At 56.7% G+C, this 24,294-nt stretch overlaps 2 protein-coding genes across 7 annotated transcripts; one reads left to right on the top strand and one right to left on the bottom strand.

Moving 5' to 3' along the window:
* Positions 1–6,423: 6,423 nt before the first annotated feature.
* On the bottom strand, positions 6,424–11,947 carry TSEN34 (tRNA splicing endonuclease subunit 34). 2 transcript variants are annotated; one of them, XM_026488495.4, is made up of 5 exons: positions 11,864–11,947; positions 10,839–11,085; positions 10,352–10,595; positions 9,945–10,202; positions 6,424–7,403 (listed from the first exon to the last, which is right to left on the bottom strand). In XM_026488495.4, the coding sequence occupies exons 2-5, from the start codon at positions 11,079–11,081 to the stop codon at positions 7,216–7,218; spliced, it is 933 nt and encodes a 310-aa protein (XP_026344280.1). In that variant the 5' UTR covers positions 11,082–11,085; positions 11,864–11,947; the 3' UTR covers positions 6,424–7,215. The 2 variants fall into 2 exon arrangements, with proteins under 2 accessions (XP_026344280.1, XP_026344279.1); XM_026488494.4 differs by having other exon boundaries at positions 11,804–11,947.
* A 458-nt stretch (positions 11,948–12,405) lies between these two features.
* Positions 12,406–24,252, top strand: MBOAT7 (membrane bound O-acyltransferase domain containing 7). 5 transcript variants are annotated; one of them, XM_026488449.4, is made up of 8 exons: positions 12,406–12,529; positions 13,399–13,477; positions 13,582–13,711; positions 14,216–14,342; positions 16,111–16,270; positions 18,347–18,707; positions 20,550–20,726; positions 23,217–24,252. In XM_026488449.4, exons 2-8 carry the CDS (start codon positions 13,402–13,404, stop codon positions 23,602–23,604), a joined length of 1,419 nt encoding a protein of 472 aa, XP_026344234.1. In that variant the 5' UTR covers positions 12,406–12,529; positions 13,399–13,401; the 3' UTR covers positions 23,605–24,252. The 5 variants fall into 5 exon arrangements, with proteins under 5 accessions (XP_026344234.1, XP_026344232.1, XP_026344233.1 ...); XM_026488447.4 differs by having other exon boundaries at positions 12,421–12,736; XM_026488448.4 differs by lacking the exon at positions 12,406–12,529 and adding an exon at positions 12,754–12,856.
* The last annotated feature ends 42 nt before the right edge of the window (positions 24,253–24,294 follow it).

The following is a 24,294-nucleotide window of genomic DNA, read 5'->3' on the forward strand; positions in this document are numbered from 1 at the left end:
ACAGGCTTAGAGCCCAACGCAGAGCTTGAACTCACGGCCCTGGGATCAAGACCTGAGCTGAGATCAAGGGTCGGACACTTAACCGACTGAGCCACCCAGGCACCCCAAATCACAAGTGCTCTTGATGGCGTCTAGAATGCTGAATCTTTTCCAGAAGGTCTTCAGTTGACTTTGCCCAGATCCATCAGAGGACCCACCGTCTAAGGCAGCTACAGCCTTACAAAATGTATTTTATTATGCTAAGACTTGGAAGTGGAAATGACTCCTTGATCCATGGGCTGCAGGACGGGTGTTGTGTTAGCAGGCCCGAACACAGCATCCGTCTCGTCGGGCATCCCCATCAGAGCTCCTGGGTCACCAGGGGCATCGTCACCAGGTGCAAGGGTTCTTTTTCTTCCTCTGAGCAGTAGGTCTCAAGAGCGGGCTTAAAATAGTCAGTGGCCGTGTTGTGAGGAGCTGTGCCGTCTCCAGGCTTTGCTGTGCCATTTACGGAGCGCAGGCAGAGGGGATTTTGCGTCATGCTCAAGGGCCCTGCGGTTCTCAGAATGGTCTCCGAGCACCGGCTCCGACGTGAAGCCAGCAGCTGCCTCAGCCCCTGACAGGGGTCAGCCTGTCCTCTGAGGCTCTGAAGCCAGGCACTGACTTCTCTCTAGTGATGAGAGCCCACACGGCATCCTATGTGGTAGGAGGCTGTTCTGTCTACACTGGAAATCTGTGTTTCGTGTAGCCACCTTCCCGGATATCTCAGCTCGCTCTGGGTAGCTTGCCGCAGCTTCTCTACCAGCGTGGGCTGCTTCACCTCGCACGTTCCCTGAGACGGCTTCTTTCCTTCCACCTCCTGAACCGCCTGGGCCAGCCTCAAACTGGTCTTCTGCAGCCTCCGCGCCTCTCTCGGCCTTCGCAGGATTGAAGGGAGTCAGGGCCGGCTCTGGATGAGCTCTTTCAGTATCCTTCACGAACTTTCCCTCTGCATTTACAGCTGGGCTGTTCGGCACCGCAGACCTAGCGTTGGGCCTGTGCGGGCCTCCCACACGCCCTGCTCCCTAAGCTTAGTCACTTCTAGCTTTTGATGGAGAGTGAGACCCACGCAGCTCTTCCTTTCACGGGGACACTTGCAGGCCGCCGTAGGATATTAACTGGCCTCTTCTCAATACTGCTGTTTCTCATCGAACAGAGGTTGCGGGGAGAGGGAGGGAGACGGGGAGTGGTCGGTTGGTGGAGCAGTGCGCTCACACGGTTATTAAGTTTGCCATCTTATGTGGGTGTGGCCTGTGGTGCCCCAAAACGACGACAGTAGTAACATCACAGATCACTGATCACAGATCACTGTCACAAATACAATAGTGATGATAAAGCTTGCAATATTGGGATACTTATCAAATGTGAGCCAGAGACACGAAGTGAGCAAAAGTTGGAAAAACAGCACCGATAGGGTTGCCGGACTCAGGGTTGGCACAGACCTTCGATCTGTAAAAATCACAGTTATCTGCGAAGCACCCTAGAGTTGTGCCTGTATTTTCTCCAGCCCCTTCCTGTCTGGAGAAACGCCATTCACCCCAAGGGCTTCACTTATCAGTGTTAGATAATGTTTAATGAGCACATTAAATGTGCTGGGCTAAGAATTTTGCATGTATTAACTTACCTAGTTCTCAAAACGCGCCCCCGGAGTCCTCTCAGAGGAGCCCCCTCCCTCAGGAGGACACCACTGTAGACACCCAAGGAGCGCTAACACTATCATCAGTCCTGCGTGCGGGGGCAGATACTGAGGCCCCAAAAAGTGGCTCCAGAGCTTGCCCGAGATTGCACAATGTGGAAATAAGTGAGAACAGACGTGACGGGGCGCCTGCGTGACTCAGTTGGTCAAGCGGCCGACTCTTGATTTCAGCTCAGGTCGTGACCCCGGTATCACGGAACGGAGCCCCACATGGGGTTCCATGCTCAGCGGGGCGCCTGTGTGTCCCTCTCCCTCCTCCAGCTTGTGCTCTCTCTCTCGCTCGCTAAAATACATAAATAACAATCTTTTTAAATAAATAAATAGAAATAAATCTTAAAAAAAAAAAAAGAGCAGAGGAGGCTACTGTGGCAGAAACTCAAAGGCAGGCGGAGGAGGGGGAAGGCCTGCCGTGGAAAACATGGAAATCTGCCCTCGAGCCTTGACCAGAGCCTGTGTGCCCAGGGAAGCCGGAGGCAGGCTCGCTAGAAGTCGTTGTCCTATGTTATCGGTTAGGGGAACATACTTGGCCTTCTCTTGTTGGTCTTACATTAAAGCCAGGGACAAAAATTAGGGCAGCCGTCAGTTACTAGTCGAGTCCTGGCCCTTTTGGACCGATCGTGTCCGGGGGTGTCGTGTGGCTTCCTGCCCCGCTCCTAGAGGTAGCAGGCTGGCCTCCCGGGCATGCTGCTGCAGCCGTGGGTCAGGACTCCGTCTTCGGACCCGGTGTGGCCATCGTCCGTTCGCCCGTGCAGTCTCTCCAAACAGGAGGGCGGGCCAGGGTTGGAGCTGGGACCTTCCTCTGCAGCCCCGCTTTGCCCTCCTGCTGCCCTGGGCTCCCAGCGGGCCGCGATGCCCTCACAGAGGCAGCTCCACTCTAGCCAGATGCCTGGGTTGAAACCTGCAGCCCCTGCTCACCGAAACCCCTTGGACGAATGTCTCCACCATTCTCGGCGTCCGCGTCCTCATCTGTGAAATGGGGCTGCTGGCGGTGCCCGCCTCACAGGGTTACGGTGAGGACAGACGGCGCGCAAGGGAGGCTCTCACTGTCCGTCAGCATCGTGGCTGCTCTCGCCGTGGTCTGCGAGGTCTTTCAAGCCCCCTTGTTCATTTTTGTTTTCTTGTTTACAGATTAACTCCCAGACGAAAAAGTTCTAGGAGGGCGGGGGCCTCATCTTTCCCACTTATCCACGTCTTAGCAGAGGCTCGACTAGACTTGACAGTCACTAAATCGGTAAATATATGAATCACTAGCTGTATGCATCATCTCCAGATTGAAGTTTCTCCCAGACCCCTCCTCCAGTGCATTAACTTGCTAGGGCAGCTCACAGAACTCAGAGGAACGTTTTACTTACCTGATCACTGGTTTCTTGCGGAAGAAGGTACGTCAGGAACAGCAGACGGGAGAGCTGCAGAGGGCCAGGCATGCGGAGAGGGCACACAGCTTCCAGGTCCTCTCCAAGGGAGACACTCTCCCCGCATGTCCACACGTTCGTCCACCCAGAATCCCATCCTTTGGGGTTTATATGGTGGCTTCGTTACATTTAACTCATTAAATGAATTAAATCATTGGCAGTTCATGAGTGACCCAACCTTCAGCCCCTCTCCCCTCCCTGGAGGTCATCTAATTAATATAAACCCAGGGTTTGTTGAAAGGGCTTTGTTAGGAATACCCAGACACCTTTATTGCTCTTAGGGAATTGCAAGGGTTTTAGGAAGGAAATTGCCAGGAAGGGATGAAGACCAAATGTGTATTTCTCATTGTAAGTCACATCAGTGATAAGTGGTAAGGCAAATCAGTCAAAAGGGAAGGGGCATCTAGGAGGGGTGTTAAATTTTAAGGTAGGGTTACCATGGAAGGCCCGAGGAGGTGATGTTGCAGGAAAGATCAGCAGGCACTGGGGGACAAGACCATGTGGCCATGAGGGAAAGAGCAACCCAGGTAGAGTAATGGGGACAGCGTAAGCACGGACGAGAGGCACAGGCAGGGACAAGGAACATACAACATGGGGCCTTTGCTTTTACTTTAAAATGGGAAGCTACTGGAGAATTCTAAAGAGGAGGGACGCGGGCTGACCCAACTTTAACCCAATTATGCCAGCCATTCTGTTGAAAACAGAGGCTAGGGGGCAAGGATGGAGTCCAAGGAGATGAGCAGTCAGGAAGCCGCTGCAGTCATCCCCGTGAGTAATGTCGTTGCTTTTGCTGACGCGCTGGCCGTGTGGGTGGAGTGGTCACATATGGGTCTACGGCGTTTGCAAGGTAGCGCCCATAGGGGTTTTTGGGGTTTTTTTTAGACAAGTTTGAGGTTTGTGGCAAAATTGAGAGGAAGGTACAGAGATTCCCCATGCGCCCCTACCCCCACTCATGCACAGTCTCCCCGCTATGAACACCCCCCACCACACGGTGTATTTGTCACCACCGATGAGCCTACATCCACACGTCATGAGCAGAGTCCGTAGTTTGCGCAGGGGTCACTCGTGGTGATGTGCCTGCTGTGGGTGTGGACGGATGTGGAGCGGCGCGTATGCACCATTATGGTCTCACACAGAGTAGTTTCACTGGCCTACAAATCCTCGCTGCTCCTCCCGTTCATCCCACCTCCCCAACCCCTAGCAATCATTCATCGTTTTACTGTCTCCAGTTTTGCCTTTTCCAGAATGCCATACAGTTGGAATCATACAGTACGCAGCCTTTTCGGATTGACTGCTTTCACTCAGTAATGTGCGTTTACGGTTCCTCCGTGTCTGCTCATGGCTTGGTATTTGGCTCTCTTTAGTGCCGAGAAATACTCCATTGTCTGGATGGGCCGGTTTGTTTATTCGTCCCGCTACGAGGGACATCTTGGTTGCATCCGTTTTGGCGATTATGAATAATGCCCTTATAAACACCATGCACACGTTTTTGTGGGCTCATACATACTCGGCTCCTCTGGGTAAATACCAGGGAACATACTTGCTGGAGACAGTCACACCAACGGCATAGGTGAGGGCATGTTCAGTTTTATGAGCAATCTCCAGACGGTCTCCCTAAGCGGCTGTGCCACTCTGCGTTCCCACCAGCGAGGAGTGGACCTCCTGCTGCCCCACCTCTCAGCTGCGTTTGGGGGTGCCGGTGCTCTGGGATCTGGCCACTCTGATAGGTGCGCGCTGTTTCTCATTGTTGCTGTATCTGCGCGTCTCAGACGGCACCGGATGTGGGGCCCCTACTCACATGCTCACCTGCCGTCTGTAGAACTCCTTCGGGGAGGCTCTGCTTGGGTTTTAGGCCTATTTTTGGGGTGGGGGGCTCAGGTTATTGTGTTAAGTAGGGTCCATGCCCAGCGTGGAGCCCAGCACGGGGCTTGGACTCATGACCTTGAGATCAAAACCTGAGAGGTCAAGGGTTGGATGTGTAGGGCGCCTGGGTGGCTCAGAGAGTTGAGTGTCTCTCTCTTGATCTCAGCTCAGGTCTTGATCTCTGGGTTGGGAGTTAAGCCCTGTACTGGGCTCAATGCATGGAGCCTACTTGGAAAAAAAAAAAAGAGTTGGGTGCTTAACCAACTGAGCCACTCAGGTGCTCCCGGTCAGGTTATTTCTTATTGAGTTCTAAGAATGATTTATATTTTTTGGACAGCAGTCCTTTATCAGCTGTGTACTTAGCAGTATGTTTTCAGTTTTATTTTTTTAAAGACTTTTATTTGACAGAGAGAGAGAGAGAGAGAGAGAGCGTGCACAAGCAGGGGTGGCCAGAGGCAGAGGGAGAAGGAGAAGCAGGCTCTCCACTGAGCAGGGAGCCTCACGCAGGACTCGATCCCAGGACCCTGGGATCATGACCACAGCCAAAGGCAGATGCTTAACCGACTGAGCCACCCAGGCGCCCCTCGGTTTCTAATTTTAATGAAGTCCAGCTTAACAATTATTTCACTGGCCCCACCTTTGGTGTTGTGTCTCAAGGGTCACTGCCGCACCCAAGGTCATCTAGGTTTTCTCCTATTATCTCCTGTGAGTTGAATAGCCCTGCATTTTATACTGAGATCTATGGTACATTTTGAGTTAATTTTTGTATAGGGTGAAGGTCTGTATTTGCATTTTTTTTAAAGATTTTATTTATTTGAGAGGGAGAGAGAGAGGGCAAGAGTGCATGAGCAGGAGGAGGGGCAAAGGGAGAGGGAGAAGCAGACTCCCCACTGAGCAGGGGACCCAACGCTGGGCTTGATCCCAGGACCCTGGGACCATGACCTGAGCCGAAGGCAGACGCTTAACCCACTGAGCCACCCAGGCGCCCGCATCCACAAGTTTTTGAATGAGGAATTTTTGAGAGAAGACTCAAGCCAGCGGTACTGAGTACTGAGTACTGAGTCAGCTAAGAACTCTGTTGTAGAGAGGAGAGAGCCTGGAGAATATATCTGCAAGCCAGTTACCAAAGAGACACAAAGAACAGAGTGTTAACCGGGCAGGGGTTAGTGTCCTGTTTTAAATGAATCTAAGCTTACAGAAAATTGAGGTTCTAGCAAATTTGTTTACTGAGAAGGGTAGGAAAGAAAGAAGAAACTGGCACCACAGAAACTGAGAAACTAGAGATAGACACTTTCAGCCCCAGAATCGTGACCATGTGACTGTACTTCAGTAACAAAATCTCTGTGACAAAACTACACATTTTTAAAATATACATATAAATATTGGAAATAGGTACTGATAATGTTCAAATAATTTCTTAAGCAGAAAGGCAGCTATATGAATCATCTCACAAATGTGTATTTTATTCATATGTGTTTCAACTTTTAATAGAATATATGTATAAAAGAAGGATCTGGACCATAAATGTATGGTACAAAACATAATTCTACACACCCGGATAAACAGGCCAAGAAAAAGACAACCACCGGAATTCCACAAGCCCCAGGTGTCCTTCCTGACATTCCCGTCCCCATCCCGAGCCCGTCCCGAAACTGCGGCACTCACGTCCTTCTCTTCACGTGTTACTGACTGACGTCTCTGTGTGTGTCTGAAACCCTTTGTGAAAATCTTCTCAAAAGGAAGGTTAGTGTGGTGGGAAGAGCGCAGACTCAGAAAGACCAGGTCTTAAATCCCAGCCCGGCCGGCTACCTACCAGAGCTGCGCCCTCCTCCGGGCCTTTCCGCCGTCTGTATACGCAAATGCAAACACCCACACTCCCCAGGACTGTCATCAGGACTCAAATCACAGACTCCACGTTTATTCAACAAGTTTACTGAGACCTCTTGAGAACTAAGCCCTCTAGAAACTGGAGATGAATCAAACCCAGTCTTTACCCTCAAGAAGCTCACGGTTTGGAAACAGGTAACTACAAAAACATCACAGCCAGTAAGTGCTTTGAAACAGGGAGGGAAATAAGAAGGATGTAGTGTTTATAAATCCGGAGTCGCAACCTAACTGCGGAGGGAGGCAGGAGGGTCTGCAGCCTCCCATATGCAGAGATGGGCTTGGGACCATCTAGAGCGGCTCTGTCCACAGCCGCAGCCACAGCCCCGCGGGTCTCTGGAGTCACTGCAGGCTGGCCCACTGCAGGGAGGTGTAGACCACCTTACCATCAGGCTGAGGAGAACAGAGCAGCAGCGTCTTTCGGACGCTGGTTCCCAGGCGGCCGGCAGAAACCAGGTCCTGCAGTGGAATGGGGTCGCCGGGAGCCCAGCACTGAGCAATGTAGTGGGCGTGGAAACGGAGTGGGTCACCTGGGTGAGAGAGAGAGACACGTAGCAGTTCCCAGTGGCTGGAAGACACTGGAATGTCCACAGGCAGGAGACGGGAATCATCTTAGTAATTACTATGAACATTTCAAAATAGCTATTCTCGGACCCAGCAATTCCACTTCTTGGAAATTTTTACTTGTAAGGATAATAGCACTAAAATGTACCTATGAAGATGTTCACTCTGTTATCATTTACAACTGCTAAGAGACGGAGACAACTAAACGACGGACTTGTCAGGTTCGTGGTCTCTCCGTAAGACTGAATATTGTACAGCTGTTAAAATGAAAAGAATGTACCAGTGTGGCAAAGTCGATACACGGCGTGGGGAGAGGGGGTAGAGCAAGCTGTCACACACGTACAGCGCAACTGTACTTAAAAAACAAGACAAAACAATTAACTATCGTGACGTAAGAACCAGGACCACAAAGTCCATCAAAGCCACGAGGACCATAAAGGATGTCATGTGACCATCCAAGGAGCAGTGACGCTAACAGACTAAAAAAAGAACTTACAATACAATGGAGTAACAAATAGATGGGATAAAGGAGTTAGCAAAACTTTTCAGAAAAGGGCCGGACGGTAAGTATTTGCAGTTTTGTGGGCCACGTTACCATACTCCCCTCTGCCCCCCTAGCACCACAGGGGCCACAGGCCATATGTAAACAAACGGACGGCGCTGCCTCCCAGTCACTCTACCTTTAAAACCCGGGGCTGCGCTCTGGCCTTGGAGCAGGGCAATCCGATCAAGCACAGCAGGAGCCAGAGTGGGGCAGCACCCAGAAGGCTACGTGCCAGCCAGTGCAAGTCTACAAGAGGAAGGCGGCGAGAGGACCGGCAGCTGGGTTTCCGGCCAGGAGCCAGGCGTCGCTCTGGCTGCCCTGACACCTCTGCCGGCTCAGAAGGAAGCAGCAGAGTACTCGAGAAGGACCCAGAACTGCTCCGAGAGGCCTCGTGCCTTTTAAATCCGGGAAGCCTGACTGTTAGAGACAGTTAAGGGACTCAGTCCTTGACTGTTTTAATCTTCAGGGGACAAGGAAGCTACATGTATCTCACATACCGGGTACGTACTGTTTTAGAAATAGTGACCCATTAGAACTAGCAGATCAGCATGTGGTTCAGTTGCGGATGTGATTGAGTTATCGGTGGATTTAATCTTATTTTAACTGGGAGTTTTAGTAAGCCTGTTAACGGTATTAGAACGTAGAAACTTAAAACTCACCCCGTTTACAATTTATTAGATCTGAGTTTTTGGCAAGTTCCATAAACAGAACACCACACAACTTAAAAAGGAAAATAAACATATTAAAATTTAAAATGCAGCTTACGAGATTGAAAATTACGTAACTCCTTTCACGAGTGGGATCAAACATGGACTAATGGTCCCCTTAAAATCTGCTAGATTGGAAAAAAGATTGGTACACTGAACTGAAAGCTTAGAAAAGAACTAAATATTAGTATTCGCATGTTTGGTAAGTCCAACGTTCATTTTCAAAACTCAAATAATCTTTTACATACAGAAGTCACAAAAAAACAGTAGCGAGGTAGTGACGGTGTGGTTATCTGTTAAGCACTGGGCAGGTAAACTGTCCTCAGCTCCTAAGTCACTCCCTTAGAGAAGAGACGAAAGCTCTCGGCTCATCTGCGGAAGACTTATCTGGTGCTTCTATCCTTCTACGTTCTCAGGAGGAACAAAAAAGATGATTTTCCTGCAGACTTACTTTTTTAACTTTTTAGACAATAAAGGCGCTCATACTACAAAGTCAAAAATTAACGGATACATCAAAAGTCTTCTTTACCTACACCTGATAAAAATTCCCTCCCAGAGGTAGCCACTTACTCTGGCTGGAGGACATCCCTTCAAGGCCTTTTTCCACTTGCTACTTACTCTCTAGTCAGTCATCGCTTTTAAGTTCTTCTCATGTTCTTTCACTAGAGCCATGCATTTTTTTTTTAAGTAATCTCTACACCCAACGTGGGGCTCAAACCTACAACCCTGAGATCAAGAGTAGCGTGCTCTACTCACTGAGCCAGCCAAGTGCCCCTAGAGCCATGATTTTTAAGGCTACTTAAATAATGTGTATATAACTGGATAACAGCGTAAGACATAATCCACTTTTTACCATACCTGTTTTCAACAAGTGGTTCTTTTTTCCCCATTTGGCCATTTTTTCACAAACGTATGTGGACCTACATTAATCTCTGACAACTAACACCAATGTGTAACCGCTCACCTATTAACAATCACTCTGGTTGCTGTCTAATATTTCGCTACTGTAAAGAACCCTGCAATGACGATTTCCTGCATGTTTTGTGCACATATCTAAGTGTCTCTAAGGGAAACTTCTGGATCAAAGAAAGTGCTTAATCAAATTTGCTAAGCTGCCCTCCAGATGGCCTTGGGTTCCCAAGTGTTCCTGTCCTTCCACGGGTTCCAGAGGATAAGAAAAGACAAAAAAGGAAAATGCAGACGGTGGTGGACTTGTGAAAAAAGGGGCAACAACGGGAGGTCCCAAGAAAACTTACCAGGATAGACCAGGAAGTCACCCCCGAACTTGCCAGCGGCACTGAGGAAGAAGCCTCGCTCCCACAGGTCTCTGTAGATGCTGTAGCGAAGCTCATGGGCAGGACGGCCAGCATGGGGCCAGTCTTTGGACTGGACACGCCAATCCAGGGGCCTAGCCTTGATGGGCCGAGGCCTAGCAGTGGCCAGCTGGACCAGCAGGGCAGACCTGGGCAAGGGGGCCACCCCATTTGAAGGCCCTGGCTGTGGAGAAGAGGAACCTGGGGGAGGTGAATACAGGAGACTTTAGTGAATCCAAGGATAAGGTCTCCCATCCTCCAGACAGTCCCAGGCCCTAGATTCTGGCCAGGATTCCCAAAAGATCTCCCCCCTCCTCCTGCTGGTCCCTGGATTCCACTCCCACCCTCACCTGCTTCCTCTGGCTCTCCAGGAGCCTGGCTGGCGCTGGCCTCACTCTCAGAGGCAGCCGGTTTCGCACCGGCCTCCTGGCTCTCGCTGGCCCCTGATTCCTGTTCCAGCTTCTGCTTCTTCGCAGCCTGGCCCTCCGCAATCTTTTCTAGGAGCTCCTGACGACGAGTCTCACGCGCTTCAGCTGCCAGGGCGCTTTGCTCCTGGAAGCCCTGCTCTTGCTGGCGTTTGAAGGATGCCAGAGCCTGAGAAGTAAACCAGAGGGAATCCCAGAATCCAAGTCTGCCCTGCCTTAGGAAACCAGGAACCCTGACTCGGTGACTCCTCCCAACCCCAAAGCCCGAACCAGGGGATCCTAGTCTCCTACATTCACAGTATTCCACAATCCAGGGCGCCCAGACCCCTCCCACCGCAGGGACCCAGAGTCCGGGTGTCCTGCCTCTACTTCCGCAGGTCCAGGGCTTTCGCGTCCCCGGCCCGCCCCTTACCAGGCTGTGTTGGCGCGGATCCGGGCGCGGGGCGCTGACCAGGGTCACGGCGCCGATCTCGGCCAGAAGCCGTGCCTCTTCGGGCATCAGCAGCAGCGGGAGGCCCAGGCGCGAGTTCTGGCGGGGCCCGCGGGGCAGAGCGCCCACCGTGCGGCCCCCCACTCCCAGACGCTCCCGCAGTGCCTGCACCGCCTCGGCCCCCCATACCAGGGAGCGGCCGTTCGCCACCTCCACCACCAGCATCCTCCTGCGGGAACCAGGGGGGCACAGCGGTCACCGACAGAACGCTCTCACCGCCTGGGGTGGGGGTGGAGGGTCTCAGCGAGACCCCGCCCCCGAGCCTGGGAGGTGGAGCCTCGCCCGGCCGCGTTCGCCACCTGTCGATTCTCCAGACCAGGCCCCGCCCCCCGGACGCCGGACCCCGCCCCCAGGGCGCCGGATCCCGCCCCCGGGCAATCCCGCCAGGCCCCGGGGCCGCCGAGACAAGGGGCCGCCCCTCGCCGAGTCGCTGGGGCGCCGCTCGGCCCTCCAGACCCTGAGGTCAGCGTTCCGGCCATCTCGCCTTCTCCGGTCGGAGAGAAGCCTCCCTTAGCGCGGGGCCACGCCCCCTTCGAGTGACTCGGTACTCGGCCCCTCCCCTTTCCAAACCACCGAGGCGTGGCCTCAGAACCTCCTCGCGCAGCGTCAGACGCCCACAGTAGAAGCCCCGCCCCCGTCCGGCGCAAGGCTTTCGGGCGTTCGGACCTTCTCGACTCGGCCGAACTCGCAGCCCCGCCCCCTCCCGAAGACGGGCGGCCGGGCGTTCGGGCGCCTTCGGCTCCCGTCAACCCCGTAGCCAGGCCCCGCCCCCTCCGGCCGCCAGCGCTCCCGGTTGGGGAGTGAGTACCCGGCCCACTGAGCGAACCCCACAGCCGGAGGCCCCTCCCACTGAACACCCGCCCTCCGTTCCCCGCTCGAGGGCTCACCCCCTCGTGAGCGCTCCCCTCAGAATGCGGCACCGTCCTCCGATAGAACCAGTTAGTCACCTCGTAAACACCAGCTAGCAGACCCGGCGGAGCCACCCCCTACGTAGCGCGCCACGCGCTGCTTCCTCCACCCCTCCCCATCCCGACCCCCTGCGTCAATTTCGTCACGCCGCCACCTCAGCGAAGCGGGAAGTCTGGGATCCGCCCCCAGGGCGCCGTAGCCCCGCCTTCCCGTGAAGAGGAACACCTTGGCCCCGCCCCCGCGAAGCGAACCTCCCACCGCCGCTTGGGTTCCGCCTCTAGGGAAAGTGAGGCTAATTACCTTGGTCCCGCCCCTGTGGCTGTTAGCCCCGTCCCCTTGGAACGCTCCAGATCACCGCCTCCTTCGTGTTGCCTAAGTCTGTGGCCCCGCCTCCTTCTCAAAAACCCCCCAGAAAAAAACCCATATCTCCTAATCTGAGTCGAACAGGCGACGTGACCCCGCCCACATCCGGCCGAAGCTCTTGGCCCCGCCTACATCCGAACAGGGACCTCCGAAGTACATCGAAGCTTGTGGCCCCGCCTCCAAACTGCCACCGATTCTGACCGAAGGAACCCGAAGCGGAGGCCCCGCCTCCTCCCTGTCCGGCCGTGTCCCTCGGAGTCCGAAGCTTCGGGCCCCTCCTCCTTCCAAGCCCGAGGCCCCGCCTCTTTACGTGCTCTGGGCTCGGCTGCCGTGAGGGCCAGGTGCGGCGGCGGAGTGGTCCTCGCGGGCGTCCGGAGCCGGCCGCTTCCCTGCGTGGCCCGCAGCCTGACGGTGCCGCGTACCCGGGCCCGGACCGCGACAGAGCGGCGCGCGCTGGGCGGGGGAGGCGTGGCCGGAGCCGGGGCGCCCGTGGGGCCGGGACTGCTCGGCCGCCTCCTGACCGGCGGGCGGCGCGGAGCCGGGCCCAGGTGGGCCGGGGCGGGAGCGAGGCGGGGGGCTGCGGACCCGCCGGCCGACCGGGTCGGGCGTGGCGCCGAGAGCGAGACCGAGCGGGGAGTGGCGTAACCGCCTGTGGCTCTGCCGGGGAGGTCTGACCTGCGCTGGGGGGGAGCTGGCGGGGGCGTTCTCCGTGCTTTGGGAGGAGGTGAAGGCTGGAGCCTGGGTTCTTGGAAAGGGAGGACCGATTTCGTGGGTCCTCGAAGGAGGAGGAGGTTGGGAGCTCTGGAATTCTGGGCTCTCCAAGGGAAGGGCCCGGGACGAAGATTGTTGCTGGGTTCTCAGAAAGAGATGTCTCTTTGGGTCCTCCGTGAGGGTAGGGGGAGTAGCTTTGATTTCTGCGAGCGCGGAGAGAGGGGCTGAGAGGTCTGGATTCCTGGGTTCTTACAGGAGAAGAGGACTGGTGGCCTGGGTTCTGCAAAAAGCGGGGCTGGGTGTGGATTCCTTTATTCTAGAGGGAGAAAGGTCCTGGAGGTCCGGATTCCCCTGTGCTTAGAGGAGAGGAGCTGAGGGTAGGAGTCCATGATCCTCAACAACTGGGGACTAGGGAGAGTGGATTCCTGAATACTCCAAGGGGAAGGGGCTGAAGGCCCTGACTCCTGGGTTCTCACTACGAATCTCTGCCCTTCCCCAGACCATGTCGCCTGAAGAGTGGACTTATCTAGTGGTTCTTCTTATCTCCATCCCCATCGGCTTCGTCTTTAAGAAAGCTGGTGAGTCAGGTTCCCTCCCTAGTGGAAAATTGGGGGGGTGGGGGAGACTGGGCAGGGGACTCCCTTGGAAGGTTCCAGGCTTATGCTGTCCCTTCTCCCTGCAGGACCTGGGCTGAAGAGATGGGGGGCAGCAGCTGTGGGCCTGGGGCTCACCCTGTTCACCTGTGGCCCCCACACTTTGCATTCTCTGATCACCATCCTTGGGACCTGGGCCCTCATCCAGGCCCAGCCCTGGTGAGGATTTGGTGGGGGAGCGTGGGGAGGGGGGAGCAGAGGGGGATGAGGAAGCAACCTGTTTCCTCCTTTTTGCTTTTGTCTCTGGGTGTCTCTTGTTTATCTCTGAATTCTCTGTGTCTTGGTCTGTTTTTCTTCCTCTCCTGCCTTTTCTTCTGGGTCTCATCCCTGTGTGTTTGACGTGGTCCTTAATATCCAACACATATTCAGGAGACAGGAGGACTTGTGCTGGCCCTGCCGCCATTCTCGTTTCTATTATGTCTCTCTCCCTTTTTCTTGCCTCCCGCAGAAAAAATGGAGGACCGGAGGGTTTTCACCCGAAAGCTTCTCTTGAGCCCTCATTCTCTTCTCTGTTGTGGCGCGTGTTTGTGTAGCTGTGCCCCTTCTTCCACGCCCCCCCCCCATTTTGTGTGGGAGGTGGGGGAGGATCTGTAGCTAGAATCTGGGGGAGGCAGAGGCGAAGGCCCTGTACCCAGCACAGCCGGCCTTCTGCCTTTGCCCCAGCTCCTGCCACGCCCTCGCCCTCGCCTGGACCTTCTCCTACCTCCTGTTCTTCCGCGCACTCAGCCTGCTGGGCCTGCCCACTCCCACGCCCTTCACCAATGCCGTCCAGCTGCTGCTCACGCTGAAGGTCGGACTCCCCCCCCCCCCCCAGCCGTCCCTTTGTGTCAGATGAGCTCCCCAGCCCCACCTCCCCCTCGCCCACTCCCATGGGGAGCAAGGAAGGCGGGCTTTTGTCTCCCACGCACCCCAGGGGTGGGACTTCACCTCTCTCCTGCTCTGGGGCCGGTCTTCACCTCTCAGCTATCCTCTGGGGTAGAGAAGTACCTCCCCTCCCACCCAGCACCCACGGAGTATAACTGTCGGGCGTCCTTTGGTGTTCGCAGTGAGCCGGGGCGTGAGCTAAGCGCTCCACCACCGTGTTCTCAAGCAGTGAATGTTGGTGGCGAGCCTTTTAGCAAAGTAGGAAAAACAGCTTTGGAGAGAAGGCACTTATCTAAGGGCGCAAAAGCAGGACGCCTGCGTCTGGCTCTAGATCACCTGGGAAGATGGGTGAAAGCAGAGTCCCAGGCCCCACCCCGGCCCGAAAAGTCAGGAGCTGCTGGGTGCTGAGCGCCAGGACAGTCAGGCGAGGTAGCGAACCGGGTCTCGTCTGCATCCTGGCTTCTCCCCGGGAAGGCGAGGACAGGCAGGAGTGAGGGGAAGAGCCTTTCAGGGTGTCGGAGCAGCGTGTGGAAGGGAGCGGGCCGGGGCCAGCCATAGCGAGTGTTCGTCAGGAGAAGGAAGGGGAACGGGGCCGCGGTGAGGGGTTTGAGCTTCCCGTGTGGCCCAGGATCCACCAGAAGTGGTGATTTGGTTTGTTGCCCCAAGAGGTAAAGTGACCAGACTTACGTGTCTGGAAATAGGCTCTGGATGCTGACGGAATTGCCACGGAAGGGGCAAGAAGATGAAGACGGCCTCCTTGCTCAGAGTCCTGCTGAGAAGCACTGGCGGCCTGACCCAGTCAGAGCTCCAGCCGGAAATGCTGCACTGGGGATAATCTGAGGAGCCAGAGGGGACAGTGTGGGAATCCTGGGCCAGCAGCAGGGGAGCCCCCACCTTGAGATCGATCTAGGGGCACAGCCAGCCCCAGGTGATCTTACAGGGGAGGAGAAGCCCAGCCCGTATTCCTGCCTGCCCCCTCTCCGCCTGGGGCTCTCGAACGGCAGAACCCGCTGGGAAGCTGGAAGCCAGGCTGAGGCCTGCTGCTGTAGGCTCAGCCCAGGGTCTGCGGAGACGGGTAGAGAGTGGGTGTGGGGGGCGGGCAAGCCACACACATTCGGCCCCCGGTGGGGGGGGTGGGGAGCAACACAAACGTGACCGAGTCTGGAGACCTACGGGATTGGATTTGGGGAGTCAGGAAGGTTTCTGGCCTGAGCGATGAATGGCTGCTGGGGACATCTGCTAAGGAGACGGGCTGAAAGAGGACCCACTCTGGGGAGTGGGGACACTGTTCCCCTCTGGATGTGTGAAGTTTGAGGACCCCTGTAGGCATCCGACGACTAATGACAAGAGGCACCTTGAGGGGTTTGGGGGTTGGAGGAACGAGCCCAGCCCAAGGTCACAGTTTGGAGATCATGAGAGCATGAGTGGTATGAAGCCACAGGCTGCAGAAGAACCCAAAAAGGGGAGCACAGAGATGGAAGGGCCCAGGAGGGAGGGTTGGGGACACCCACTGATGAGAAGCCACCGCCCTGGCACTCCTGCCTCCCGGTGCTCAGAGCTGCCCACGGGAACGCACCTCACTCCCAGGGGCATGCTGGCCACAGCATCCCTTGGCTCCTAAGAGGTGGGGGCGAGGAAGGCCCGGCCTCTATCTGATCTGTCCCCCGCCCGTGCCCCCCCCCCCCCCCCCACAGCTGGTGAGTCTGGCCAGTGAAGTTCAGGACCTGCACTTGGCCCAGAGGAAGGAAATGGCCTCTGGCTTCAGCAAGGGGCCCAGCCTGGGGCTCCTGCCCGACGTTCCCTCCCTGATGGAGACGCTCAGCTACAGCTACTGCTACGTGGGAATCATGACAGGTGAGCGTGCCCCCCCCCCCGGGCCTGCCTCCCTGCCCCTCGTCACCCTCTGTCTCCGTTCCGCACCCCGAGTTTGGTGTCCGTTCGGTGTTCCTGCCTCCGTGCTGGCATCTGCTGCTCTGAGGGCGAGCGTCGAGGCCTGGCTCTAGCTCACACTCGCACTGGCCGTCCAGAGTAGACACGGCTGTTCTTGGCCTCGGAGATGCCGTGTGGCTCCTTGGGAGCGCGCAGCAGGTGGGGCAGAGAGGTCTGCACGACCCTGGTGTTTCTGCCGCCCGGAGAACAAGTACTCTTGTTCACGTTACGCTCCCACTTTGGCCTCAGGGAATACTGTTTATTCATGTTGACCTCCCAGAAGGTTCTTTTCGATGGCAGCTTTACCGGACTGTCACCGATATGTTCACCCCCTGGAAACTACATCCTGTTCACTCGTTTCCAGTGCGGTCGCAGTCATGCAGCCGTTAACACCACGTCATTGTCGGACAGGTCGTCACCCCACAAGGAAAGCCTGGGCCCTTCTGCTGTCCTCCCTCAAACCTCCATCTGCCCCTGGAAACCGCTGGTCGGCTTTCTGTCTCTACAGAGTTGCCCATTCTGATCATTTGCGAATAGAATCCTACTCTGTCCGGTCTTGCGTGATCTGGAAGGCTGTCACTTCTGTGAATCCCATTGCCCCCTCCCCAGGCCAGGTCATCACCGTATCTCAGGCGCTCCAGCTGTTTGCTGTTCTCCATCAGTGACCCCCGCAGTCCCTGCCCTGCTCGGATGCAAAGAAACCGTAGTCCAGCACTTCTCAGCCTGTGGTGGTTTCCTAGCTCTTAGAACAGAACCCCCAGGCCTCAGTGCCTGCAAGGCTGGGCACCTCGTGCCCGCGGCCCTCTGACTCTCACACCACCCTCTTCCTCTCCAGAAGCACTGTCCTACCGCCTCCCTCGTGAGCTCCCCCTGCCCTCGGGGTCTGGCTCATCCGTCCCCGTCTTTCTCAGAGACTTGTCTCCGGAGCCCCCCTTCTCTAGGTCTTTGTTCCTGTCGATCTGGCTGGCTGTCCTCTTTCTTTCTTTCTCAGTCCCGTGAACTTCCCCTCTCTGGTTTCTTTCTCTCTTTTTTAAGATTTTCTTTTCTTTTTTTTTTTTTTTTTTTTAAAGATTTTATTTATTTATTTGACAGAGATAGAGTCAGCCAGCGAGAGAGGGAACACAAGCAGGGGGAGTGGGAGAGGAAGAAGCAGGCTCCCAGCGGAGGAGCCTGATGTGGGGCTCGATCCCATAACGCCGGGATCACGCCCTGAGCCGAAGGCAGACGCCTTAACCACTGTGCCACCCAGGCGCCCCAAGATTTTATTTTCTGTTTTTAGTTTTTTCTCTTTCAAACTCGTATTTAAATTCTAGTTAAACACAAAGTGTCATACTGGTTTCGGAGGTAGAAATCAGTGACTCCTCCCTTCCGTACGACACCCCGTGTTCGTCCCAACAAGCGCCCTCCTTCGTGCCCCCCCATCCGGCCCATCCCCCACCCCCTCCCTCCATCAGCCCTCATTTTGTTCTCTATCATTAAGAGTCTCTTACGGTTTGCTCCCTTCTCTTTTTTCCCCTTCCCCTTTGTTCATCTGTTTTGTTTCCTAAATTCCAAATGAGTGACATCATATGGCGTTTGTCTTTGACTGACTGACTCCGCTTAGCATAATACTCTCAGATTCCATCTACATCGTTACAAATGGCCAGACTTCCTTTTTTGTTTGATGGCTGAGTAATACTCCATTGTGTATACACACTGCACTTAAGATTGTAGTTCTAAGTAACCTCTACACCCAGTGCCCAACGTGGGGCTGGAACTCAGGACCCCTCAGATCAAGAGCCTGCCGACTCACGGGCTTCTTGTCCCTTTCTCTCTGAGTTTCCCTCCCCTTTTCCGGATTTCATACCCTCACCCCCTCCAGTCTCTGCTTCTCCCCTGCCCCCCCCCCCCCCCCCCCCCCCCGCTCCGCAGTCTCAGGCCCGCGGCCTCCAGACCCCGGGCTGTGGCCACCCTCCCGCGGACGCGTCTCTGACCAGCTGCCCCTCCCTCCCTCCCGCACAGGCCCGTTCTTCCGCTACCGCACGTACCTGGACTGGCTGGAACAGCCGTTCCCGGGGGCCGTGCCCAGCCTGCGGCCCCTCCTGCGCCGAGCCTGGCCGGCCCCGCTCTTCGGGCTGCTCTTCCTGCTGTCCTCGCACCTCTTCCCGCTGGAGGCTGTGCGCGAGGACGCCTTCTACGCCCGCCCGCTGCCCGCCCGCCTCTTCTACATGGTCCCCGTCTTCTTCGCGTTCCGCATGCGCTTCTACGTGGCCTGGATTGCAGCCGAGTGCGGCTGCATTGCTGCCGGCTTCGGGGCCTACCCCGTGGCCGCCAAAGCCCGGGCCGGGGGCGGCCCCACCCTCCAATGCCCACCCCCCAGCAGGTCAGGCAGTGGGAGGGAGGCTTCCCGAGACCCGGCAGGCCCCATCACCACAGGCTGGCCCTGCCCCTAGCAGGGAGGAGAGCGGGGAGCAGGGGGGGCGGGGTCACCACGTCTTGTCAGTGCAGTGTCGCCCCTTGGCCACCACAGCCCACCTTCCCCTGTCCTAGGGAGTGGCACTCCCAGGACCTCCCACTGCCCCTTGTGCTACTGCTTGTCAGCTCTTGGGATGGCGGACTGCTCTCTGTTGCTAGGAGAAAGAAGGTGGTCTCTTAGCGACCACGTACTGCTCTGTTACCGTGGACGTGTCACCCCAGTAACTCTTGTTCCTGGTTACTTGGGATACCATCTTTGGGCTGTGCTGGGGCCCACCTGGGGAAATGGTTCCCTAGCAACTATACTGCCCCTTTTTGCTAGGGAAGCGCTTCCCTAGCACCCAGGGCCTGCCCCTTCCTGCCACAGGACTGGCTTTTCATTGCTATGTAAATGGCACCCCCTAGACTGCCCTTTGTTGCTAGAAGCCCGCATACCTCCGCCCCCCCCCAACCATGGGATGTCCTAGCAGCCTGCATTTTCTAAAGAAATGGCATCCTTGATCATGCTGTCCTCTAGCAGAGGGGACACCATTCCTAGCCACTGCAGGTCACTTTCCTACCGTTGCCAAGGACGTACCCTGGTAACTATGGATTGACCTTGTTAGCAATGCTACACCCCCCTCCCACCCCATTCTTAGTTGCTAGGTAGGTCACACTGCGTAACTAGGGGCATCTTGTTGCTAAGGAAGTGTTGCGCCTGTGTTGCTAGGGAAATGATGCTCCCAGCAGCTGGGAATGGACTGCCCCACTGTTCCTGGCAACCAGGGGTGGCCTTCTGCCTGGGGCTAAGGCTGGGGGGAGCAGCCCATCGATGTAAATTATGAATTCCTCCTTGCTCAGGTTGGTCCATCCCCTCGTAGTCACAGACCGCCGCTCCATTAGGGAGAAGCGGCACCTCCACACGAATTTCAGCCACTGCCCTAATGACCACGGGTGCATCTCCAGTTACTAGAGTGGGTGCCTCCCAGAAAATGTCAAGCAGGAATTGAAGGCTTTTCTAAATCTGCTGGGTGCCACTCTTAGTCGATGGCTCCTGTCCCATTAACAGAAGCCACCAATAGTACCGGTGGGTGCGGGATGTTCGCCACTGCAGGGGCTGTTGGCACCAGTGATCCAGGAACCACCGTATTGCTGGAGATGACACTTCTTAAACAATCATAGGGACCAATAGCCAGGAAGGGCCCTTTCTGGAAGCATTTCTAAACATCCTAGGCCTTGTTGCTAAGGAATGCACTTTCCCTAGCGACAGAGACCATCCAGGTGTCACATGGGTCTAGAACATCTCCCTAGCAACCACAGACCCCCTCATTGTTAGGGATGCTACTTCGCTAGCAACAACAGTGTCTTGACAACTTAGAAGGGACCACACTTGGAGGCTTCGTGGAATGTAGTGAGCTTGGTTGCTAAGGAATGGCCTTTCTCTAACATCTGAGACCAGTGAAGGGCCAGGTTGCTAAGGACTGGTAGCTTAGCAACTGTAGCCCCTCCGGGCCTTTCATTGCTGTTGCAGCCCTGTTACCAAAAGGAGAAGGACTCCACTGTCGGTGAACTGTGCCCCCCACCCGTCTTCCTCCCCGAAGAGGCTCCCCCTGGGCTACCCTCCCCTGTTGCCCTGGCAAACGTGGCAGCCAGAGCTGTTGCCTGGCCGTGATCCCCTCCTGAGCGGCGGGGCTGGGACAGTAGCCAGCGTTGGGAGGGGGCCTGGCTGAGCTGCATGTCTGTCCCCCACCCTCACCCTCCACCCCCCCAGTCCGGAGAAGGCGGCTTCCCTGGAGTACGACTATGAGACCATCCGCAACATCGACTGCTACGGCACGGACTTCTGCGTGCGGGTGCGGGACGGCATGCGGTACTGGAACATGACGGTGCAGTGGTGGCTGGCGCAGTACGTCTACAAGAGCGCGCCCGCCCGCTCCTATGTGCTCAGGTGAGCCGCCTGCCCGGGGAAACCACGGAACTGCACCTCCCGGCAGCGCCTGGGGCTGCCCACCGGCTCCCAGGCCGGGCCTCCGCCCTTGAGGATCTTGGGAGTTGTAGTTTCTGGAGGCTCTTGCCCCGCAATGGATTCACCTTGCTCTGGGGGTAAATCGTTCCCCCTCTCTGGGCCTCCGTTTCCACCTCTGTAAAGTCAGCCTCCTTCGACAGAAGCAGTGTACTGAGTCCTATGGACTCTGGCCAGACTTTTTGGAATCCGGGCCCTGCCAGCTACAGAGAAACCTTAATGAGTTAGCTGCCCTGTATTTCCTCCACTCTTGAATGGGGTAATGCTGTTACCTGCTCCATAGTTTGATGTGAGGACGAAGCGAGATAAAGTGGGACGTGTCCTCACTGTGGGGCCCGCCAGGTGAGTGGTCACGATACATTAGCTTTCTTTCATCACTCATCTGGTGTTTCTTGATGGGAGCTTCGTGCCAGACATCGTGATGCTTGCAGCTTTAGGACATAGGACTTACTATCCTCGTTTTAAGGACAAGGAAACGGAGGCGCAGAGAGGTCAGGTAACCTGCCGAGTGTCCCTCAGCTTTCCCAGAGCCAGCAGATGAGGTCAGGGTGCCGCCGACACAGCCTTGTCATGAAGCCGGGCCTGATGGCTGCTCGGGAGCCCGAGTGCCAGGCGCCAGGTCGGGGTCTGGCCCGGAGCGCACGTGGCGATGAGAAGCGCAGGGATGAAGCAGGACGCCCGGGGGTGGCTGTGGGTGATGGAGGGCACCGAAGGGCCATTCCTGGGACCGGGAGATGCGGCAGGAGTAGGTCGGGTGCGGGAGCCTGACGGGTCTAGTGTCGGTGACCTGGGGCTACTGGCCAGGCCGTTCTTATGTGACGCTGGCGCCTCTGCCGAAGGTCGGCATCTGAAGGGACATGCAGGTAGCATCAGGGAGAGGCCGAGCATCCGGGCAAAGCCCGGGGCGCTCCGGTGTTTACATCAGAGGGTCTCAGCTGGGGGCGACTGTCCCACACTCCCGGGGGCATCCGGTAACGTCTGGAACCGGCAGGGGCTACTAGCATCCATCCTGGGGGGCCCGGCACAGCCCGCCTACAGCACAGAATGATCCAGCCCCAGATGTCCGCAGTGCTGAGACTGAGAAACCCTGGTGTGGTCTAGGGACGCGGACGAGCCGGCAGAGACACAGCCTGTGAGCCCGGAGGACAGTCAGGAACGTGCTCCTTCCCAGAAGGGAGCCAAGTGAACCAAGTGTTTCGAAGAGGAAGGAGGGCTCTCTTGTGTCACATGATGTCAGACGCTTCAGTCCAACGGAGGCGCGGGTTGGGCGGGTTGGGAGGAGGAAGTCTCTAGCAACCTTGAGGGCGGAAGTGAAAGCTAGCTGGAGGGGCTGGACAGATGCAGGACAGAGAGGGGGAAGGGCTGAGGGGGGCATCGGTCTTTGGAGAGCATTCACTACAGTGAGGAGCGGCCAGACGGGGCGAGGAGAGTAGGACCCGAGCCCAGAGCTCGGGTGGGCCCGTGTGGAGTTCTGGGTGCCCAGGAGCCATTCCTGTGCGCCCCACTGCCCTGCTTCCCCCTGTTGGGGACCATCCTTGGAATGCTCCCAACCCAGAGACTTCTTTCTTCACCATAGGTAGAAAAGAAAAAAAGTTTTGTTCATGAGCTAGCGTTAAACCAGGCTGAGACGCATGCCCGCAAGTAACCCCCTAGGGAGATGACCAGACCGGAAAGAAAGCTCACCTTTCTGTAGACCCGCAGACGAGGAGCCCTACCCCAGGCCACAGTCCATGGCAGAGCCTGCTGTGATTTCTGTGTCTTCCACGGAAGTGGGGACCAGAGCCTGAATTTGTGGGTCTTCAACACAGAGTGTATTTGGGTCCATAAAAAGAGGGGAACATGGGTAGAGATTACTGAGTCTTCATGAATCAGAAATTACACTGATCTGCAAAAGAAGTGGCTGGGGCTCAGGTTCATGGGTCTGAAGGAGAGATGTGATAAGGGGATTAACTGGGTTCCTGAAGAGAGAGTAGTGATTCCTGGGTCTGAGGGAGGAGGGGCTGGGGGCCTGGACCCCCGGGTCTGAGGAAGGAGGGGCTGGGCGCTGGGCTCCTGGGTCTGAGGGAGGCAGGACTGGGGGTCTGGACTCCTGGGTCTGAGGGAGGAGGGGCTGGGGGCCTGGACTCCTGGGTCTGAGGGAGGGGGGGCTGGGGGCCTGGACTCCTGGGCCTGAAGGAGGAGGGGGGGCTGGGGGCCTGGACCCCCGGGTCTGAGGGAGGAGGGGCTGGGCGCTGGGCTCCTGGGTCTGAGGGAGGAGGGGCTGGGGGGCTGGACTCTGGGTCTGAGGGAGGCGGGGCTGGGGGCCTGGACCCCCGGGTCTGAGGGAGGAGGGGCTGGGGGCCTGGACCCCCGGGTCTGAGGAAGGAGGGGCTGGGGGCTGGACTCCTGGATCCTGAATCTCAGCCCCTCCCCCAGGAGCGCCTGGACCATGTTGCTAAGCGCCTACTGGCACGGCCTCCACCCCGGCTACTACCTAAGCTTCCTGACCATCCCGCTGTGCCTGGCAGCTGAGGGCCGGCTGGAGTCAGCGCTGCGGGGACGGCTCAGCGCCGGGGGCCAGAAGGCCTGGGACTGGGCGCATTGGTTTCTGAAGATGCGCGCCTACGACTACATGTGCATGGGCTTTGTGCTGCTCTCCCTGGGAGACACCCTCCGGTACTGGGCCTCCATCTACTTCTGCATCCACGTTCTGGCCGTGGCCGGGCTGGGGCTGGGGCTGGCTCTGGGTGGGGGCAGCCCCAGCCGGAGGAAGACGGCACCCCAGGCCGCCAGCCTTGCCCCAGAAAAGCTCCGGGAGGAGTAGGGGAGTAGGGAGGAGTTGGCTGTCCTGACTCTCCCTTTGCCCGTCAGTCCAGCCACCAAGGTTTCCCTGGGAATTCCGTGAACCAGGCTGCTATCGCCTTTCCCAGAAAGAGCTGGATTTGGCTGGGGGCCTGGAGAGGATTCCCATTCCTCAGCTCTGTCCCCCGCCTCCGATGCAGCAAGTGAGGGGCGCTCCCTGCTCCCCTGCCGCCTGCCCTGAGGGCTCAGAAGCCGGTTTCCCTCCTGGAAACTCAAGGTGTTGTCCAGAGGAGAAGCTCCAGTGTCCAGGCATCCCGCAGCTCCCTAGCAGGGGCCACTGGGCCACAGGGTTTCTGGGGCAAATTCCCCCTTTCCAGCTCCGTGGTGTGGGGCGGGAGCTGCAGGGCAGGTTCTGGGACGGCGGAACCTCTCAACGCTTTTGCCGCACTTTCGTCGAACAGTCTTTCAGGCCTGGAAGGGAACATAACCCTTGCATTTCATAAAGGGGAAACTGAGGCACCGAGGAGCTGGCCTTTGGACATGGTTCTTGCAGCTTCCACTAGAGCCGCCTCAGGGCCCCAGCGCTCCTGTCACCCGCTTGTCATTCTCTGGCCTAAAATAGGGTCAGAATGTGTGAAAAACCCCCCCCCAATAAAATGTTTCACAAAGACCGTACGTGTGTCTGGGGGTGATCAACAGTTGTGGGCTCTCA

Source organism: Ursus arctos, unplaced genomic scaffold, assembly GCF_023065955.2.
Source record: "Ursus arctos isolate Adak ecotype North America unplaced genomic scaffold, UrsArc2.0 scaffold_19, whole genome shotgun sequence".
NCBI lineage: Eukaryota > Metazoa > Chordata > Mammalia > Carnivora > Ursidae > Ursus > Ursus arctos.

Excerpts from the sequence above, each read along its gene's own strand:
- MBOAT7 (XM_026488449.4), top strand. The coding sequence starts at position 13,402 with ATGTCGCCTGAAGAGTGGACTTATCTAGTGGTTCTTCTTATCTCCATC. Across the intron at positions 13,478-13,581 it reads CTTCGTCTTTAAGAAAGCTG|GACCTGGGCTGAAGAGATGG; the intron begins GTGAGTCAGGTT and ends TTCTCCCTGCAG. Across the intron at positions 20,727-23,216 it reads GCCCGCTCCTATGTGCTCAG|GAGCGCCTGGACCATGTTGC; the intron begins GTGAGCCGCCTG and ends CCCCTCCCCCAG.
- TSEN34 (XM_026488495.4), bottom strand. The coding sequence starts at position 11,081 with ATGCTGGTGGTGGAGGTGGCGAACGGCCGCTCCCTGGTATGGGGGGCC. Across the intron at positions 10,596-10,838 it reads ATCCGCGCCAACACAGCCTG|GCTCTGGCATCCTTCAAACG; the intron begins GTAAGGGGCGGG and ends TTTACTTCTCAG. Across the intron at positions 7,404-9,944 it reads TGACTTCCTGGTCTATCCTG|GTGACCCACTCCGTTTCCAC; the intron begins GTAAGTTTTCTT and ends TCTCTCACCCAG.